General features: G+C 39.5%; 1 protein-coding gene across 6 annotated transcripts in view; it reads right to left on the bottom strand.

The window, feature by feature from the left end:
* pdlim7 (PDZ and LIM domain 7) overlaps positions 1-20,989 on the bottom strand; it is a 42,290-nt gene that overhangs the window by 3,744 nt on the left and 17,557 nt on the right. For 2 of the 6 annotated variants that reach the window (XM_054791920.1, XM_054791921.1), the window contains exons 4-13: positions 17,634-17,661; positions 14,398-14,414; positions 14,145-14,186; positions 12,574-12,728; positions 11,696-11,732; positions 3,983-4,035; positions 3,508-3,751; positions 2,464-2,644; positions 2,254-2,374; positions 195-310 (exon numbers count right to left, since the gene is read on the bottom strand). In XM_054791920.1, the coding sequence (XP_054647895.1) occupies positions 195-310; positions 2,254-2,374; positions 2,464-2,644; positions 3,508-3,751; positions 3,983-4,035; positions 11,696-11,732; positions 12,574-12,728; positions 14,145-14,186; positions 14,398-14,414; positions 17,634-17,661 (994 nt within the window). Of the gene's footprint in view, positions 1-194; positions 311-2,253; positions 2,375-2,463; positions 2,645-3,507; positions 3,752-3,982; positions 4,036-11,695; positions 11,733-12,573; positions 12,729-14,144; positions 14,187-14,397; positions 14,415-14,554; positions 15,571-15,591; positions 15,786-17,633; positions 17,662-20,989 lie in introns of those variants that run through there. The other 4 variants (XM_054791922.1, XM_054791923.1, XM_054791925.1 and 1 more) reach the window with 4 other exon arrangements.

Raw genomic sequence — 20,989 nt, 5'->3', positions numbered from 1 at the left:
ACGTAACAGCCTTGGCTGAATCATCAAACACTCCTAGCAGCCCTCGTACCGGATCTCAGGTGGCGCAGGTGTGCCTGTACTGTATGTGTATGCTGTGACCACTGAGTGTATTTACTGCTGAAGAAAGCTTCCCCGTGAGATGTCGTTTGTTTCCATTTAGATGGCACAGTGCGCGAGGAGAAGCTCTGACTTACAGCACAGACAAAGCACGTATCGTGCCAGCTGTAGCCCAACGCTTCCAGAAAGCGATCCCCGGCGTCGATCTTGAAGTCGCAGCCGTGACATTTGGTACCAAACATCTTCTCATAATCTGAAAAGAGAAAGAAAGAGAAGGTGGTTGGCAGACTTTTACAGCGCGAGAAGGTTTCGGTAACCTTTTAAGTGGTCCTCATCGCCTTATTTCAACAGCACTTGACCTTCAAACACAGTCGTTCTTTGCACTGCTCTGAAGAAGACTGAATGACACTCGAGGGCAGTTGAAGTCTGCTTTAGCGGTTTTGTCCCATCACTGAGGGAGGATTATTGGATTGGTTCATCACAATGACACTGTGTTAAGTGTTCTAGCATCACAACACAAGAGCTGCTCCGGCCCTTAAAAGAAGCGGAGTCAGCACAGCTGCACTAAAGGTATCATACGGTGCGAGCAGCACGAGGGCTGTGATGAAGCAGCACCACTGCTCAATCATTCAGACAAGATTCAACAACACAAATACAGCCAAATAGATGAGGGTACATGGAAATGTACAAACCAGACTAATGAATGTGGCTGCAGTCATGATGCAGCCTATTAATGCAAGCGAGATTGATGTTTTTAAAACATATACTCTATATAGGAAAATGATTCCCGCAGGGGGGGTTCGTTTTCTCCAAAACATGGTTACATGTTCATGTCCCCTAATGTTGCGTGATAACTTTTTAAAGAGCAAAAGCGGCACATATTACAGGTATGGAGACCGCTGCTGCTGCCCCTTTTGCATGACAAAATGCGTCAAATGTGTTCTAATGCAGGATTCTTCAGTGAACTGCAAGGTTCTGCTTTTGTTCATGCGCTCTGGCTTCCACATTCATGTGCATTACGCTGCGATGGCATCGTCAATGTATCGTTCACATAGGTAACACTCATTCTGTGTGCCTACTGCACTTTAACTGAGGCGTATTTGCGGATGGCTTCCTTTGTGTGTGCAGTTCATGTTGCATTTTTAAGGTACGCAGCAATGGAATACTGTAGTTCTCTTTTCTTCTCTTTAACTGTTTTCCAGTAAAACGTCTTTTTTTTCTTGATAATTTTAACTTTTTTACCTCTTTTTTTTCTTTTTTCTCATAATATTAAGCCTTTTTTGTAAAATGCAATCTATTTTCTTTCTTCTAAAATTGGAATATTACACATTTTTCTCATGAAAATTGAGCTTTTCTCAAAATACATATTTTTATTTTTTTCTGACAACTTTTTTTGTAATGTTTAGCCTTTTTTTTCATACAATTAACATTGTTTGTTGGAACACAACAACTGTTCTATTATTTTCCAGACTACAACAAGTTGGCTGTACTCCTATGTAGCCTGGTTTAATTTCAATCAGGGGGGTCCAAACTTTTTCCAGCAAGGGCCACATAGTGAAAAACGAAAGGGTGCAAGGGCCACTTTGATAAAGATAAAAAAAGAGAAAAAAACGACATCTCAGCTTTGTGATATCGGTGAAAAAGTCGATTATTAGTATCAACTTTGCCCTTTGTTTGTTGTTGTTTTTTTTAAAGTTTCCAAACATTTCAACTTTCTTAAATAATTTTTGTACATTTTCTTCTTGTAACTATACGACTTTAATCCCATAACATTTAAACTTTTTCCCCAACCTAATTTTCCAAAAATGACAACTTTATTTTGTCTTGTCTGTTTTTTTTAAATAACTTATTTTTTCGTAAATTTTTTTCTTTTAATATTTTGACTTTAATTTTGTAAAAATGACTGCAGATTTGTTCCCATTTTTTGCTGTTGTATTTTCATTTTTAGTTTTCTTGTTAAATTAGATTTTAAGAATGTGCCGCAGGCCAATAAAAAAGAAACCGGTGTACCGGAGAAAATCCACGCACGGGGCGAACATGCAAACTCCACACAGAGATGCCCAAACGGAGATTCGAACCCAGATCTTCCCGATCTCCTCACTGTGGGGCCAACATGCGTGCAGCCTAACCTTATTACATCATTTTCTATTTGTATTCAGGGTGCTGAGTAGATGGAGAGTGCACTGTGGTCATCACCTCTCTCGCAGTAAGGTTCTCCCTCCTCCATGTAGAAGGCTTGGTTCCGAATGGGAGTCTTGCAGGCTGCACACTTGAAACACTGAACGTGGTAGGTCATCTTCAGGGCATGCATGATTTCCTGATGAGGCACAAAAAACAGCCCTCCTTAGATGTACAGTATGTCTCAGGATTAGACAAGAACCACGCAGCTCCGCATTCCCCTCTTACCCCCGTGATCTTCTTTTTGCACTTTGCACAGTTTGGGGCGTAGCGGTTATCGTGGCACTTGGTGCAGAAGATAGAACCTCTCTCCTCAAAGAAGCCGCCTTCATCCAGGACCACCTTGCATTGTGAACACGTGAACTCTTCGGGGTGCCAAGAACGTCCCAGGGCCACCAGGTAGCGACCCCTGAAGAATGCAACAGGAAACACTCAAATGTGCAGCTGGAAAGTGTTTCTCTGCTTACGGGAACACCAAACACGGAAATTTTGCAAACTTCTGACAGGTCTTTATTTAAAAATGTATGGCTGCCGACCACAACAATGTATCCGACAGAACACCTTTTGGATTGTTGTTTGGTATTCCACCAGGTACGTTGATGAAGGTACAATTACAAAGGTAGTTGCGGAAATTAGTTTCATAAACACATGAACCCGTGTTGCTGATGCTGTGTTAACGTCCACGCAGAAGCTGTAGTAATACTTCTACATTTGATCAAAGTTACTTAAGAATTGGCAGATCAAAACATCTGATGGTCGAGTCTAATTTGGACATACAGTACTTCCTGGTATAAGCATCATGGGAAGTGTAGATCTTTTAGCGTACACAAAACTATAATCTACTGCGATCTATTGAACATGTGTCTTTACAAAACTACATGTCAACATAAATGATTTGTAGTAGCTGTCATAATTTAAACTTTTATCATTTTTCGTAATTGTTTTGCAAAGTTCAACAGTTCAAAGCACCATGCTTAGGTCATGCATTCAACATTAGAAAACATTTCAAAATGTACCTGCATTGTTTTGTGACTCGGTTAAATAAAGTCTGTTTGTCCAGTTCTACATTTTGTCATTGTAGTTTTCTTCAAAGTAATGTTAAAATATAATCTGTTCTCGTTCTTGTGGACCCAATATCGCGCATCGTCTCGTGAGCTGAATGTATCGTGACACCTCTAACAGAAAGGTGAAATGTAAACACACACACACACTAAAAATTATATTACTTTTTGCTTTTTGTCAATTATGTTCTTTACGTAACAACTGCCTCACCTGATGATTTTGTTGCAGGCACCACACATGGGGGTCCTCCCGCTGTCTTCGGGCGCCTGCTGCGCCGCCTGAAGGATGGAGCTGCGGTTCTGCATGGGCGTAGGCTGAACTGGCTGCTGGTGCCGTGTCACCACCGTGCTCGTCTTATCTGGATGGAAGCGATCTGCAAAATTCGGGTCCGTCACCCACGGAGGTCGGGAGGAAGGAGCCGATGCGCCTGCTGCTGCAGATGCAGTCTTGGATCCTGTGTTTTGGGGGAAAAAACAACACTGATTTATATTGGGCTGTGACTTGGATACTTTCACCAAATTAAAAGTGCGAGGTGAATATATGCACCCTCTCTCAAGGTATCTAATGTGACACTTGAATGCAACATAGATTTGATGTTGATCCTCATGTATGGACACTTAATAAAAATGTATTAGCACATCCTGCATGCTGCTTGAATGCATCAGCAGGAGCAGAAAAAACTCACCATCTGGTTTATTGGCTGTCTGGGCCTTGGCAGGTGATGGAGTTGGCTCAAGGCTGTGGGGAGAAGATGACTCATTAGAAAAAACGCACACAGCACTCAGTAACAATGAATATCATGCATGTGTGGGTATTTCCATATGCCGTGGCGGCCACATATTATCTTGGGTGTGTGTGTGTGTGATCGAAAATACTAAATACACAGCAAGTTCATCAACAGTGTCTCGTCTTTAACAAAAACAATGGGAATCATTCACTCACAACTCCTAGAAATATGCACATAAATCCTTCTAATGCACTTTTTCCAAGAAGATTGTGCTTCACAGCTTTCATTTTATAGTTGACTTATAGTACAGGATTTGGATAACAATTATATCTTCATCATTGTAACATTTTTCTTGTTTATTTTACATGCAACACCGCAGTCCTGTGCCTTTATTGGGCAAATAGGCGGGTGTTTTCCTATCTGCATGCTTATATCTTACAAGGAAATAGTATTTATGTATACAGGATTTTATTCTACAGGACGGGTCCTAAGTTTCCATACATGGCCACTACAAATGTATAATGTATATATATTTTTTTGGTTTCATATCAGATTCCCAGACATAAATCATCTCAAGGAACGGATCACCAACACCATTACAAGCATCACTTCAACTGTCCTACTGCAAGTTCATCAACAGTGGAAAACACATCATGTGTTTTCAAAACAACGGTACTCATATGGCGCATATTATATAAATAAAAACAGTTGTCCAACATGAATGATTATTTTTCCAATGGATGGAAACTTATGGCACACCCTGTATAATATTGTTCCTCTTCGGGGTAGCTAAGCCCTATGAATCCCTGGCTATGTGTGAATCGCTTCTCTACCAGTGACAGTTCTATGCACAGTGTTTCCCATACGTTCATTTCTTTTTGGCCCGCCACGAATACATTTGGACCACCACAAATACATTTATACATTTTTTTTCTTTAAATTTGGAGCTACATGTTTACCCTTGCTCTTGAACACATTATAATGGGACTGTCTGTTTGGCTTGCCGTTACAACTCCGTACAGTAGATGGCATCGTGGCTCTGCTTCCTACACACCTGGTCTGCCAGAGAAGAAGACAACGTCGCAGGAGGTAATTCAGTGTTAGCGATGCAAAAAAAGCAAACTGCGACAAATCTAGTGACTTTTTCTGGTCTTACTGGACTCCAACATAAAATAATGCATCAGACCATGCCGTCCCAACACCTACCCAACACCATAGATCAGGGGTCAAGAACCTTTTTGGCTAAGAGAGCCATGGAAGCTACTTATTTGAAATTGTATTTTCAAGACAGCCATACAATATTTTTTAACACTGAATACAACTAAATGCGTGCATTTTTTAAGCAAGACCAAGAATTTCAGAATATAATAAGTCTCTGAATAAATTATTTTTAATCACGTTATTACCTATGCTAATCAATAAGAAATAAAAGACTTCTTAGCATTAATGTGACTTCAGGTGCTTTAAGGCTTTGTACGGTACTCCACATCTTTCTTTTTTTTCCACCATCTTCTTGGTCAAAAGGGTTTGCGCTGCAGAATTAGCTATTTTATTCAAGGAGGGAAGTTTCCCTCTTGACCTCTCAATGATCCGTGTAAGCTGCCGCATTATCCAATAATAATCGCGTTTCGGTGTCTGACCTGGAAAATGGAAGGACAGCGGGCACTGGCTCTGGCCACCCGCACTAAATAAAAAATGTAAATGTAATTAATTAATCAAATTGTATCATGTTAAGAAATGTCTGAGAGCCAAAGAGCCACATCTCGCTCGCAAGCCATAGGTTCTCTCCCGCTGCCACAGATAGATTGCAGTCCCGATGTGAGCTACTTGACGTGCAACGACACGATGATAAAGGTTATTTCCGCGAAAAGTAGATGGGGGCAACTAAAGCCAACATAGTGCAAGGTTGGTGGTGCTTCTGTTCGACAAAGTTACACCTATTTTAAATAATGATGATGAACAACCTCTAATGATGGCAACAACACCACCTGAACACTTGGATTGTTTCACATAATTGGCAGAGTTCAGGGACAGCAAACTCATCAGATATGTTCTGTCACATCCTGTCAAAAATTTGGATGCAGACGAGTTTGGCTTGAAGCCTGCGTGTGCAGCGCTGCGGAAATGAGGGCTTGCATCTGCATTTAAAAGTTCTGTTACCCGCAGCAAGCGTCACCATATTCAGAAAATCTTCAAACCACATCTAAGAGGCGGGGGGAGGAAAACAACTTCTTAAGCGAAGGCTGCGCGCTCTGGAGATGTCTCATCCTGGGAAAAAAAATATAACCGCGCCTTAAGCGACTATCATGTTTACAACATCAACAGTGCCAGCTACAATCAGCCACTGAGAGATGATGAAATCATTGCTCATTTGCAAAGGAAAAAGAAGAAATGCATTACCCTGAATCAACTTTGCTCTGTGCTGCCTCGCCACATATCCTGTATCTGCATGGCATCACATGCTGTATGCCTGTCAATTAAACCAATTATGTATCCAAAAGCTTATTCACATGCAACAACTATCAGGCAAGAGAAAGCGTAACAACAGTGTTTCCATACTGCATACTCAGAATAATAATGGATAATAAATCCCTCTGCAATGACTTGCAGGTCTGGTGATAGAGAGGAAGCCACACGAAACACAATTAAGAAGATGGAGGTAACACAGACAGCTCTCTTGTGGCCCAGGTCAAATGAAGGAGACAAGGGAAGCAGTTTAAATTGACTTGACATGCTGATTCAGGGTCAGCTCCCCTCCACCTTCATTGGACCCAATGAAGGTCCTTTCATTTCGACAGCAGACAAGATGCAGCAGCTCCTCTGAGATGTTTGCTGTTGTTTGCTTGCTGAAGGTTACGGGTGCAAATCAGAGTACAATCCTCCATCACGTCTATTCCCACCTGGAGTGGCCCGGAGCATGTTTTCTTGACATTTTCACCGCTTTCAACATACAACCAATCACTAACCCGCCCCCACCCACCACACCTCCCCCAAGCTTAGGGAGATGCAGGTGCACAATTGCACACTGTAGAGTAACAAGCCATGGACACCTTGACATTTGCAGTTCATTCTTTACGCCTGTGATTTCACATCCACCTCTGTTGTTCTTATTTTCGTATTCTCCCCAGAGGGAAGTGTCGACTAGAGCGCAGAGGAGAGAAATCACGGTGAGAAAAGCTCTGTATTTATTTATTTTTTGACAGACCAGGAAGCCACATGTCATCCTCCACACAAAAGGTGTTACAGGCTGACATAAACATGAACGTGACAAACAGAAAGAGGCTGCATGTCTAATTTCGCCATCATTCCCTTCCTACTTCATTATATTGTGAAATGAATTTCGTTATTATGGAGCCATATTTCAATGGAATATAGACCTTTAAAATGGCACAAAAACATAGTTCGAAGAGCATGACGTCACAAGAAACGTCAGCGTACTCCTCGAGAGCTCAGTTTAGCAATCAGCAAAGATTCAACTCCTCTCTGCTTTTTCTTGAGCTTTTTCGTGGATTATTCCAATAGGAAAGAAGCATATACACAGCAAGACGGTATCTCAAAAGTCACATGCAGCATTTAATATCATTAAATGCCAATAATATCATGTTGCAGTAACATTTATCATACACCATGGCTTTCTACAGCCGGTGTAGGGTTTCTAATGTAAGGGTGACAATCATTGTATCGGACAATAAAATACACAGGAATGACATACGGGAGGCACTTGCAGTACCCCTTCATCCTGAGGGTTGGAGGTGTGTGTGAACTGGATGGTGCTTGTCACTGCCGTTCTTCCATAAAACAAAAAGCCAGCTTTTTTTTTGACAGCTGAATAGCAACAAGTCAAATCTAAGATATGCTTATGCTCTGCTGAATGAATGAATTAACTTGATTGCCAAATAGGGGCATTATCTGCCCAAGGTCACCAGGAGGTGACCAGACATTTGCAAAGTATGTAATAAGAACTTTTCCTTGAGAAGGATAATTTGAAGAATTTTTGTTTTTAACCAAAGTTGTTTTCCTCTTAATGAGCAACTTGTGTTAACATAAGAAAAACTCCAAAGGAGTCAGCCCCGCACCGGCCATGAACCTCACCATACCTCTTCCTGCTCCGAGCATGTAAGCTCCACCCCGTGTACCGACAAGTAACAATATAACGTTATGCTACAAATGCAGTGTTTGGATTTTACTCATTGACTAAACAGCAATGTAGCAACCATAGCATCCATTTTTATATCCTTTTGCTCTCAAAAACCTCTCCAGTACTCAAACGCAGCTCCAATACTTACTCTAGTTTCCCAGTGTATACAGGCAGGATATGGTACAGGCTCTCAGGAATGAACCCTAATTAAAACTCCACTTTTTTTTGTTCCTTAAACTGTAATTTAATAGTGGTCAACTTCATATAAGATATAATTATGTTTTTTTTTGATAGTTTGTACGGAACAATATATTTTTTTCTATTGTTGTATTTTCTATGGGAAAATAAAGAATTGATGAAAATTGTATTTATTATTTATGTCTGCGTATTTATTTAGGTTATAAATGTTAGGTTTACAGTCATCCCCCACCACTTCGAGCTTCAACTTTTTGCGGCATCACGCTTTTCAAAAACATATTAATTAATGAATCATGCTGTTTTGTGGTTGAATAAGGCCTATTATTAGTCCAGAAATATGCATATTAAGGCATATTTTACGTATTTTTGGCCTGAATTAAGCATTTTCAAGCATAAAATTGGTAAATGCTCTAAAATACAAATACAAGGCATTCAAAAGATGCATGCAAAAATGCTGTGGATAATGTACACTGGTCACTCAGTGTCCGGAATGTTATAATGTTTGGTAAGACACACAAACACCAGACTTGATCGGTGGAACAACAGGCTTTTATTGCGGGTTTGAATTATTTTACAACGGGCACAATAACCCCTAACAAAAATCCCAAATAAAAACACGAGCTACTGTTGCTGCAATAACCCACGCCAAGCTAAAACGTAACTCTGAACACTGATGTCACATCCTGTCCGCCTGCCACTCGACTCCCCTGGGGAACACATTTATAGGAACAGACATGAGAACAAGTCTTATTTATGTCTTAAATAGTTTCTTTGCTATTTAGGTTATTTATGTCTATTATATTGGGTTATGTCTAGATTATGTCTACTATATTGGGTACTGCGAATGTAAAGCTAACTATAGGGGTGTTAGTTCATGTTTACAAGGCTCTAATAATGTTTAAACCCGTATTTAGAAGGTTGTAAACAGGTTTTCTACACTGTAACTACAAAAATATTCAATTTATAAATAAGCAATTTATGCGGAAACTCACTTATCAAGGTCTGGTCTGGAACCAAGTAGCAACTGCGATAAATAAGGTATTACTGTATACTGCATTTATATTTTTTGCTAATTTTATTTATTGTAGTTTTTTATATTTCATAAAAATCATTAAAGCTTAAAATTAAAAACAAACATAAAAAAGTAGTATATAAAGTATATTAAATAACTATTAAAATTATAAAATCCATGCCAAAAGGAGCTGTTGTGGATTACACATTGCGTCACAATGTATGCGCCACACTGATACATAAAACAATTACTAAGATCCCTATTCCTCCCTTTTATACCAGTGCCCATAAATTATGATTTTTTTTTCCCCAAATATTTAAACTTTCTTTAAAAAAAAATTGTAAATGTTCTTTGCCTAATATTATGACTTTATTCCAATAATATTTGGACTTTATTCCCCCAATCTAGTTTTCTATAAATTACAACTTTATTTTGTTTTGTTGCTCATGACATCACTTTTTTTTTAATAATTCTTTTTTCATTAAAATTTCAACTCTATGCTACTAAAATGAAATTATTTTTCCCCATAAAATTACAAGTTTATTTTCTGAAAATTGTGACTTTGAATTTTGAATTATACTCATAAAATTACTGCTGTCATGTTTTTTTTTCTATTTTCCAACTATTTCAACTTTCTTCTTTGAAATATTCTTCTCGTATTTATGACTTTATTTCTATAATATTTTGACTTTGTTTTTGTAACATTATACCTTTTTCCGCAACCTAATTTTCCTAATTGTTGTTTTCCTAATTGTTTCTCATAATATTACGACTCAAAATAACGTCTTCATACTTCAACTTTATGCTACTAAAATGACCTTATTTTTCCTCATAATATTATGACGTTGTTCTAGGAAAATTGCAACTTTTTCTTGTTAGAATACAACTTTTTTGTGTTGACATTTTGACTTTATTCTTGTAAAACGACTGTTGAGTTTTCCATTTTTGCTGTTGTTTCTTTTTTTTTTTTTTTTTTTTTTTACTTTTTTTTGTTAAATTATAATAAATAAAAAAAACATCTGTGGGCCGCAAATGGCCTCCGGGCCGCACTTCGGACACCCCTGATTTAGACTAAATAAAGCATGCATCTCTTCTTTTCTTTCAGGTCACCTCTACTTTGCATGGCACAAACAGAAAGCATTAAACTTTAAATAAAATTGAAATTTCTAAGTTTTAAACTTATTTGTAGTATTTCTAAGTCAAGTATCACACAAGTTAGTTTCTTACCGAGCGCTAGTTCAATGACGCAGAAGGTTCCGCGTGTTTGTTGGAGGGTTTTATGACCAATTGCACAACCGTGTTCTCTATGAGGCAATACATGCGTAACGTGTGAACAGACACCTTATTAACTCAAGCCTGTGCAAGGTGAGCTCACCAGGTGGCCTCACTTATTGTTGCGACCGCACACCAAGTTGAAGAAATGTCAGCTTGAACAGTGAGAGATGGAAGCATGACAGAAAAGAAACACACAAGAAAAACAGAGACGCAAGAGAATCTTGTTGTCAGATGTGTTGTATTTTTGATGACAGCAAAGAAGAAAAAACGTCAGGTACGGCTTGATGATTTCTGTTGTAATGTTTGGAGACGAGATGACAGGATCAGAAATGAAAACTCAGTGAGAAGTAAGAAGAGTGTGAGAGAGAATCAAAGTGGAATAACAAACAGAAAGGTGTTTGCCACTGCTGAGATCTCCTCCTCACTAGCTCCCCCCAAGCTTGGAAGGTGATGGAAACTAGGACTCCAGACACAGTGGTCCACTGATCTTAACACTTTGGCTCAGTATGCAACATTCCACTTGAAGTTTTGTCATCTAGGCTAAGTTACTTCTGGTTTTGGTTTCTTTTTACCTCCCCGCCCCAACTTCTTTTTCACCCCGCCTGTGCTGTAAAGTTATCTGCCACTGGATGGTCGGCAGTCTTCGTTGTCTTTGAGGTACAGCTACTTTATGTCTAGCAGGCTCAGCGTCCGATGTCGCTCAGGATTTGATATTTAGGGCACGAGCAGACCTGTCGTGGTGCCAATCCCTCAGACGGGCATAGCGAGGGCTCTGAATCTCAGTGAGGAACTTTTCCCTGCACCACGAGGAAGAGAGGGATGAAACACAGATGGACAGGAAGGAGAGAGACAAGATGTTGAAATGCAAAAACACACAACAGCGAGAGCAGACGACATTGACTTGTGGTCGATTTGCTTCATGCACACTAAACTGCACACTACGTTCTTTCTACCGATTCCTCCAAACGCACACAAACACACACAAGTGCACAATGAACCACAACAAGACATGATGCTCCACCACTATGAACCACGCTCAAGACTTTACCTGGCCCGCTTCATGCTTTCATCATCTGGGTCCTGCACTGGAAGATCCAGGAAAGACACAAACACACACACACACACACACATTAAAATGAAGAAGGTGACACGTGCAGTCATGGCAAAAGTGATTAGACCATCCTTGTTTCTTCAGTTTACTGATCCATTTTAATGCCTGGAACAACTAAAGGCACATTTGTTTGGACAAATCTAATGATGGTAACAATGACGGTAACTTCCATGGTTTTCTTGATAATAACCAAAATCACTTTTAAGTTCTTACATGAACAGCTATAGCATTGTACTGCCAAAAAATGTCATTCATGACAACATGTAATACTTGCAGTATTTTGCCGTACTTTTAAGGATTACCGGAACGTCCTTCCTGGGCACATTGATTTCACATAGCAACGTAGAAATCCAACCAGTAGCATTACCTTTTGTTAGTGGCCTGAGGCATTGCGAGCACGGCACTGACACGCTGCGAGTGAGTGTGTGGTGAAGCTAGTTGCTAATGTAATGTCGTTCTTCGGCGTACCAATGTTAATAATTAGGCCTGTAACAATAACAAATTTTGCTGGACGATAATTGTGATTCAAATTATTGTCGATAATTCAGATGAAGAGAATAACCTACAGTGCACTCAAATAGAAAGAATAATCCTACTTTACTTTATTAATGTATACTGTATATATACATATAGATACAGTATATATCACCATACATTGTGGGTGAATGCTCATATAGTCCTAAATCAAATCAGAGGTTGCCTAACTCTCACTGATCAGATAAAATGTGTTCAAGGGCACGCTAACACTAGAAGGACTCATCATTAGGCCATCATTCTGCAACGTGAACATGCCAGGCCTGTGGTCCCGGACTTACTGAAGTCAGTGCCTGTGAGCTGGGCCAGGATGCGGAAGGAGCGGGACTGGGTGGTACCAGTGCGAGGCTGCCAGTCCTCTGTGTCCTGAATCAACCTCTTCTTGCTGCGATCGTTGGGGATAAAACAGGGCATGTTCTCCACCCTCAGACTGTGCCTACACATACACATGACCACCGGTATCACACGGTATGCGTGGTTAACACGAGACCTCCTAAGACTAGGGAGCACCCATTCATGCCAAGCAGATCGTCTAACGTCCTGAAATCAGCAAGCTAATGGATCCTCACAGACTCAAGAATGGACACTGACTGGCCATATCATCATGAGAAATCACAAATCTGAGTTTTGATTAACAGCGTCGGAGAGGTAGTCATTTAATTTTATTCTGGTTGTAGTTTGCACTCCAAAACACTGGAAGGTGCTTCTGATATTCTGGTTACTTTATGGTGTAGTAGTGGGGCATCAAACTCGCAACTGTCTACATCAGGGGTGTCCAAACCTTTCCCACCGAGGGCCGCATACGCTAAAATCAAAGAATACAGGGGCCACTTTGATATTTTACATTTTGTAAACCAACCCATGTACTGTAGATATGTTTTGTTTAAAAAATGGGTTTAATAACATTTTTTTTTGTTCTCATGGTATTACGACTTTATACTTGTAAAACAATTTTTTCTGTTATTTTGTCTATTATGGCTTTATTGTAATATTTCGTAAAATGACTTCACTTCCTTACACTTTTGTTATTGTTTTTGTTAGTTTTCATGTTTAATTGTATTTTTTAAATGTGTCGAGGGACGATAAAAACACAGCCGCGGGCCGCAAATGGCCCCCGGGCCGCACTTTGGACACCACTGGTCTATATGAATGTGAATAGAAATATGAATATAACGTCAAGATATTATTACAATTGCCCATGCATTGATTGTTCTATTTTTACTAACTAATCGCTGGAAAACCTGCTTTGAAATGAGAAGTGAAGTGGGAATATGAAGGTGTCAGGCAGACATTCAAGTATTTTTTGCTAACAAAAAATGCGTGGAATATCTTGATGCATGATCAGATGATATTGAAGTTTAGAAGAACTGCAAGCAATGCAATTTTTCTGTCAAAATCAGAAAACAAATACATTCAGAAGGAAAAAGATCAAGTGCATTATTGACACACATTATTCCTAGGCATTCGCGGGGCCACATAAAATGATGTGGCATGCCACATCTGGCCCCCAGGCCTTGAGTTTGACACCTGTGGTGTAATAAAAAGGTAGTTTTAAATTACTACCTCTCTGACATAATGAAGTGTTATTTCAGGTTTTTGCAGGGTTGCGTAAGGAAGTGACCAGTAAATGTCAATGTCATTGATTACATTCACTGTAGGAAAATATGACAATCACTGCAAATTTCCTTAACAAACAAACAATAGGACAAAAAGATATTCAATTTAAAACACAGTTGACCTTAGCATGCATTTAACAAAAAGCAAAAGGAAGACCGAACTTATTTATAGCTCGCCTGGTCTTAAGACACTACACTACACTACACTAGTACACTTGCATGCACGGGCCCCTTACTTGGACACTTGGTACATATCATCATAGAAGGTAGGTTCACCCCTACAGAATAAACCAAACATCAAATACAGTGATGGGTTTAACAGTGGACAGAGAAGTGATCGGAGAGAAAAACAGACAAATAAAGAGCAGAAAAATACAACTATTTTAGTGGCTCTCATTAATCCGTGCAAGTGCACCTAATGTTGTGGCAAACAAGGGGAAGATCATGATTTTATACGAGGTGGTGAGGGAGAAAAGGAAATGTACTAACTTGTCAAGAGTCTCCATCTGCACAGTTAAAAGACAAGAAAGGGGAAAGACAATGGGCAAAAAAGATGGTCAGAGTTCAGTTGTGTAGAAAAGAAGACCAGAATAGAACATGTGACCAAAAACGCAACAGACAGAGCATGTGACAGTTTGTACATTACCACAAGCATCATCATCACGCTGCAGCGAACATGCAAAGAGTTAAGCAGAGGCATGCTTTTATTGTCAACAGGCTCCGAGAGAGAAAGACGCCATTGTGCGCCCGTCAGCCCTGCCTATTGTCACGCTGATCCATAATGATTTGGCACAAAACCTTCATCATTCCAATCCTTTCAGCCACATACGCAAACGCTTTTCAAGAGTTATGTAAATGGTTTTGGCATCAGCCCAAACAGAGGATTTCTGCAGTGCTGCAGTCACTTTAATGATTCTTGTGCTCTGACTCTGTCCTCATTGACTCTTTTTTTAGTCCACATACACAGCGTAAATATGTTTCAATAACATAATCAACATGGTTGAAGTCTGAACACACTCAGTGATGTCTTCATCAGAACGAGGCTGATTGTTATCGTTACGCTCTAAGGCCACGGGAATGCATTTCTGTCACACGACCTGTCAACCACCCATGCGGAGCAAGCCGGTGAGCGGCTGCTTAAATAATCTAGCACCAAAGATTTAAAGACGTGTACAGTCCAGCAGGATGTATGAGCCCGGCTGGCTAAATATGGCAACACGCCAGATGACGTCGTCCAACTACCATGGCCAGAATTACAGCAACTAAATTGGCGGATCCATGGAGAGAGCGCCATGCTTTCTGTATCATTGAAACATTGTTGGAATACAGGACAAGACCCACCCAATGTATGGTACATAATTATTACATCCAAGTATTGTTCCGCTAGTATTCGCTTCAGAAACGGGTGGAAAAGCCCAACAAAATGCTAACTTGTGATGTCACGCTTAAGTTAAAATTCAATAAAATTCAAACACACTTGCCATAACGGCCATAAAACGTCTTTATGCCACATTTCTTTACCAATTCCTGGAAATAAACTCCAATTGAGGCAGAGAAAGCAAATGAATTAAAAGTTTGCACGTGTCAGAGTTTGGAACAATTAGGAAAAACATTTGATGGAAATTGCGGGATTAACACTCATCATTTTAACAAGACCACATGTTTATCTGTTGCTCCACCTACCCATTCTGTGGTTGCTGCACACTGGCGCTGCCCTGGGAGCGCAGCATGTTAAGTTTAGGCGAGTAAGCAACAGGTTTAATGACAGGTCCTGAGCCGGCACTAGCGCCCCCTGTTGAGAAAGGCCTGGCCATCTTGTTAATGGCGGTGCTGGGGGCAAAGGAGTACTTTGGCTGCACAAAAGCCGCCTGTAAGTCCTGTGTGGTGGTGAGAGAGGGGAGACAATGCAGCACAGCACACAACATGCAGTCAGACGTTTTTCACACTCTATTATTCATGTTACTGAAGTTGATTGCAAATCCGATTGATAGATTAACTCAAGGGTGTCGAAACTTTTTCTACCGCGGACCATATAAAAATGAAAGCGTGCAAGGGCCACTTTGATATTTTGTGAAGCCACATGTAAATATGCCATAGAAAACTGCGTCTCAGCTTTGTGATATAGGTGAAAAAGCGTATTATTATGAATTTGTTTTCTAAATTTTCTTCTCATAATAATATTACGTTATTTCCTTAATATTTTGACTTTATTCCCATAAAATTGATAAAAATAAAAATATTTCTCATAAAATTGTGAGTTTTTCCTCCTTAGAATACAACTTTTATCTCTTGATATTTTGACTTTAGGCCACACGGTGGCCTAGTGGTTAGCATGTTGCCCACACAGTCAGGACATCTGGAAGATCTGGGTTCGAATCTCTGTGTGGAGTTTACATGTTCTCCCCATGCGTGGGTTTTCTCCCGGTACTTAATTGGCGACTCTAAATTGTCCATAGGTAAGAATGTGAGCGTGAAACGTTGTTTGTCTATATGTGCCCTGCTATTGGTTGGCGACCAGTCCAGGGTGTACCCCGCCCAAAGCCCAAAGTCAGCTGGGATCGGCTCCAGCATACCCCGCGACCCTAATGAGGATTAAGCGGCATAGAAAATGAATGAAGGAATGAATTTTGACTTTATTCTAATAAATTTACATATCAATTAAAATTGTTATTTCTGGTGGGGGGGTTTTCCCAACTATATCTTCTTGAAAATGTTGTTCTTGTAATTATGACTTCATTCCCATTATATTTAGAATTTATTCTTGTAGCAATCTAATTTTTTCTGCAACGTAATTTTCAAAAAATGACAACTTTATTCTTTGTTTTTCAAAATATTGCGACATTTAAAAAATAACGTCTTTCTTTAATATTTCAACTCTATGCTATGAAAATGAGGTCTTTCCTCATAATATTGCGTTTTTCTCAACTTTTCTCATTAGATTACAACTTTTTTCAGTAATATTTTGACTGTGTTCTTGTAAAATTACTGCTAATTTGGATTTGTCCATTTTTGCTGTTGTTGATTTTGTTTTGTTTTTTTTAGTTTTCTTGTTAAATTATATTTAAAGAATGTGCTAAACATTTGCAGGCCATTTCTACACACGGAATAACTGTGCAAGAGGATAGCTAGCTATTTATTTGTGTTGCCAGAATATCCTCTTGACAAGACGGAAGTTGTCAACACATAATATGGATTTGCAGTAAGCATTCAGCAAGGACTGAAAAGGACAGCCACTAAAATGCAGCTTTGACTTTGTGGAAGTATCACGTCCCATCTGCAGTTCTAATAACAGAGTGCAGCACGAGGCGGTTCATGACACCACTGTGCTTGTCAAACTGTAATCAGCAGGCCAAGTGCCGCTTGAGAGACGCGACAGCGAAACTAAATGTGTCGCAATCACTTTCGGTCTAGTATCAGGGGATATGCGAGACATTAAAAAACACAGGAAATTCCAAAGCTTCATTCACACCACTCCATCCAGCGAAGTAATTCACTGACACGCTGATGCTTTGCTAATGCGCAGCTTCTGGACCCTGCCAAAGCTTGACAGGTGACTCAGGCTAAACTCATTACTTTAAAGTCAAAGTGACACCACACGTAGTTAAGGACAAATGTGAGCAACAATTACTAAAAGTCTCAATCACGTTCAAAGGCAGGGCAGCAGTAACAAACCGTGCTAATGGACATGTGATGGGTGGAACACACTGAGACATATGCAGGCTTACCTTCTGCTCTCCATCAGCTTTGACAGCTCTGCGAAGAAAACCAGGAGAATATGAGTAAGGTCCGTTGCATAAAACACACATTCAGAAAGCACAGCAGTTCTGTATGAGCAAGCGTGATGTATACATGAATTACATTAAAGCCAAAGCTATTTATTAATTATTAGCAGCTTATTATCATGCACTAACCCTTAATTAACTTACAGAAAAACAATTCAAAAAGTGCCTCAAAGTGCAACTCAGCAGCAAGTTAGAAAAAAAACTAATTAGAGATCACAATTTCATTCAATTCCATCTGTTTCCATATCCCCAGAACTATTACTGATCATCCATTCACACCATATCTTGTACATGTTGACATTTACAATATTTTATATTCCAACCCTATTTTTATACTGCTTTTTCATATTGATTATATTTCACCATTTCAAGTTTTTTCACTGTGTTAAATTTCACTATTTTCTAATTGAAGAGAAAAAAATTTAGAATGTGTAGCAATGAATATATAGCATATGCAGAGAAAGAATGAATGAAAGAATGCTATTTTGTGGTATTTCTTTAGAACTACTTTAGATAAAAAAAGAGTAAACAAGTGGGTGAATACGTGCAAGATGTGTTTTAATCATAAAGATATTTTATGAATAAAATAAATTTAACCGTAAAGATACGTGACCACAATCTGGTGTCAGAAGTGGGATCACTCGTGGTCCGTGTGTCATCGCTTTTGTTCTTTCTTGTTCTTTCTGATGGACATACTGAGCGAAGCTGGGCCTTTTTTAGCAGGACCATAAAAAAAGACAACAGATCTTTAGTTTCATTGAAAAAATTTTGTTTTAGGAATGGATTTGTGAAAAAGTACAAACGCATGGTCTACCTAATTTTGAACCCCTAACCCTGGGCCTTATAATACACCCAAAGCCTAGATATAACCATTTTGAAAGCAAAATATTGTTTTTATGTTATAACATAACATTTTTGTGGCCAAATATAGCATGTATGTTTAACCTGTTTTTACGGAGTGTGCTGTGACCACTGTCCTGGTACATAGAAAGTACTATAGTATGTAATGTAGTGCTACATTCCATAATGTTATGCACAGATTGTCCCACTACAAGTTCAAATACTGCAAGTGCCACAACTTTAACCCCAGGACTTCACTTACTGGAGCCCCATGCAAATGTACGAAACTGACACAAATAGACCTCTAGCCCTTTCTGGCCAATGTTTCACACTGGCACAAAGCTACAAAGAGTGGCGCAGTGAGAATGCACTTGCATGTAAGTCACCTACATTGTATAGGGGCGTAAACTATATGGGCTGTTTCCTGCAACAATGACAGATGAATAACCGTCTGTGTCTGCCTGTCCGAGCCCTGATAAAGAGGCGCTAAAGACAGGACGACAACAGATACAGTGAGAGGCAGACAGAGCATACCGACATGTCGACAAATCAATGTGACGTTCACAGTGCTAGAGTTTGCCAGCTGTCCTACTCCTAACCCATAATTTGACGAGCCGTGCTTTAATCGTGGAAAAAATGTGTCATTGCTGTCTTGAAGTTTTTATTCTACTCTACTGTGAAAAATATGTGCAGATGATTTGTGTTTTGGGACGGGGGGAATGAGTTTGTTTGGACCGAGTTTGACCCATGAGACTGAACAGTCCCATTCAACGAGTGACCTCATTTCACAGATCAATTAATTAAATGAGGCAAGCCTGGATCACAAACTGATTTTAGTTTTTTGTTAATGATATCTAAGCTTTCCTATTACTAGATATAAAACACATTTTGCGACATACATACGTTATTTTAGATAAATCCAAATCCTTAAAAAGGAGATCACTGTTGTTGAACAAGGCAAAGAAAAGCAAATATCTCATCAGTGTGTAGCTCCCCTCCTTCAAGCACAATAGAAAGTAACAGATTGCTGCCAATGTACAAACACAAACACAAATGGCAACAATCTCTGTCTGGGAAGACACTTTCACAAACATTTGCTGTACTGTCTTCCTCAGCAACAGTGCTTTTCAAATAGTGGGATGGGCCCCCTGAATTTGTCGTACTCAGCATGCAATTTGACTGCTGAATACGCTTGTGTGCTTCACTGCTCTCCGTTTTGTTGCATTTCACTGCTTTCAGTTTCGAGTTCAGTCTGTACCGATAAATAAATAGATATTATCAGTTTCTCAATAGTCCTTCGAACCGGGGAGACGCAAAAACATTTCTGTCGCCCAGCGGGGGCATGACAGAAAATAACTGAGAACCACTGCTCTACAATAATAACAGTAGCAGCGGGCTGGATGTTGATTTAACATGATATTGGATCTTTGCATTAATGGATGAATCTCAACAAGTCTGAACTTTTAGCCGACGTTAACACACAGGAAAAGATCATTACTGCACTGCTTCAGCATCATCTGACAGAGAGGCACATACATGGCGTTTAAATACTCAAAGTGTGTGGGAAAAAAAGGCACCGTATTGACTACATGTTGATGCATTCATGAAAAAAACAGAACCTAAAGCGCTTCAACTAGAAACTCTCAGTGTCAAAAAGTCCTTGTTTGGTACACTATGCCTTGTGCTATGAATTTGGACAACATTCAGCCACGTTTTTAACAAAAGGCAACAAAAGCTGAATTCCACGACCATACGTTTATACAGTATATGACATCTCACAAGACTTAATTATATTCTAATTGGACTTAACTCTCGAAGTGCGCTGTGCTTTGTCTTTAGCTTTTATTGCCACGACACCACCAGAAACTTGATATTTATTATGACTTATTATGACCACTTTTCGCTACATGCAATTTTAGACCCACAGGGATCGTTTCTACGAAAAAATTGTTCCGTATATGTCGATCTGTGTTGTAGTACTTTGTCATTATCACTATTACACAACATTAAAACATGCACACAACGACTTCCGGTTCAGTGCAAAATAAGCATGAAACTAAAAAGCATGGCAGTATTAACCTGCTTTCTACACCCGTTTATTTCTTTAGAAACATTTGCACATGTACGAAAGCTTTATTGTCATTGTAGACAAGACATACAACAAAATTACCACAGCCGCTCTGTTAGATAAGAGTATAATATACTGTAATGTCGGAATGATGATGAGGCAGAATGAGGCATAAATCACACTTTAAATCATAAATCACACTTTACAGCAATACGCACGCCACACTTAAATGCAGCCAACACGGCTCGGCAAATCTTCCTTCTTTCTTAGGCTTGCTCTAACTAGCAGGCGAACACTACTACTACACTACACTACTACACTACACTACACTATATAGCCCAGCCCCTGAATCATTGCTCAGAACTATACATAATACTCCAGACACTAAAGT

This window comes from Dunckerocampus dactyliophorus, chromosome 11 (genome assembly GCF_027744805.1).
Source record: "Dunckerocampus dactyliophorus isolate RoL2022-P2 chromosome 11, RoL_Ddac_1.1, whole genome shotgun sequence".
In the NCBI taxonomy this organism is placed as follows: Eukaryota; Metazoa; Chordata; class Actinopteri; order Syngnathiformes; family Syngnathidae; genus Dunckerocampus; species Dunckerocampus dactyliophorus.
The sequence above is the reverse complement of the archived record's forward strand: the minus strand, read 5'-3'. Positions and strand labels throughout refer to the sequence as shown.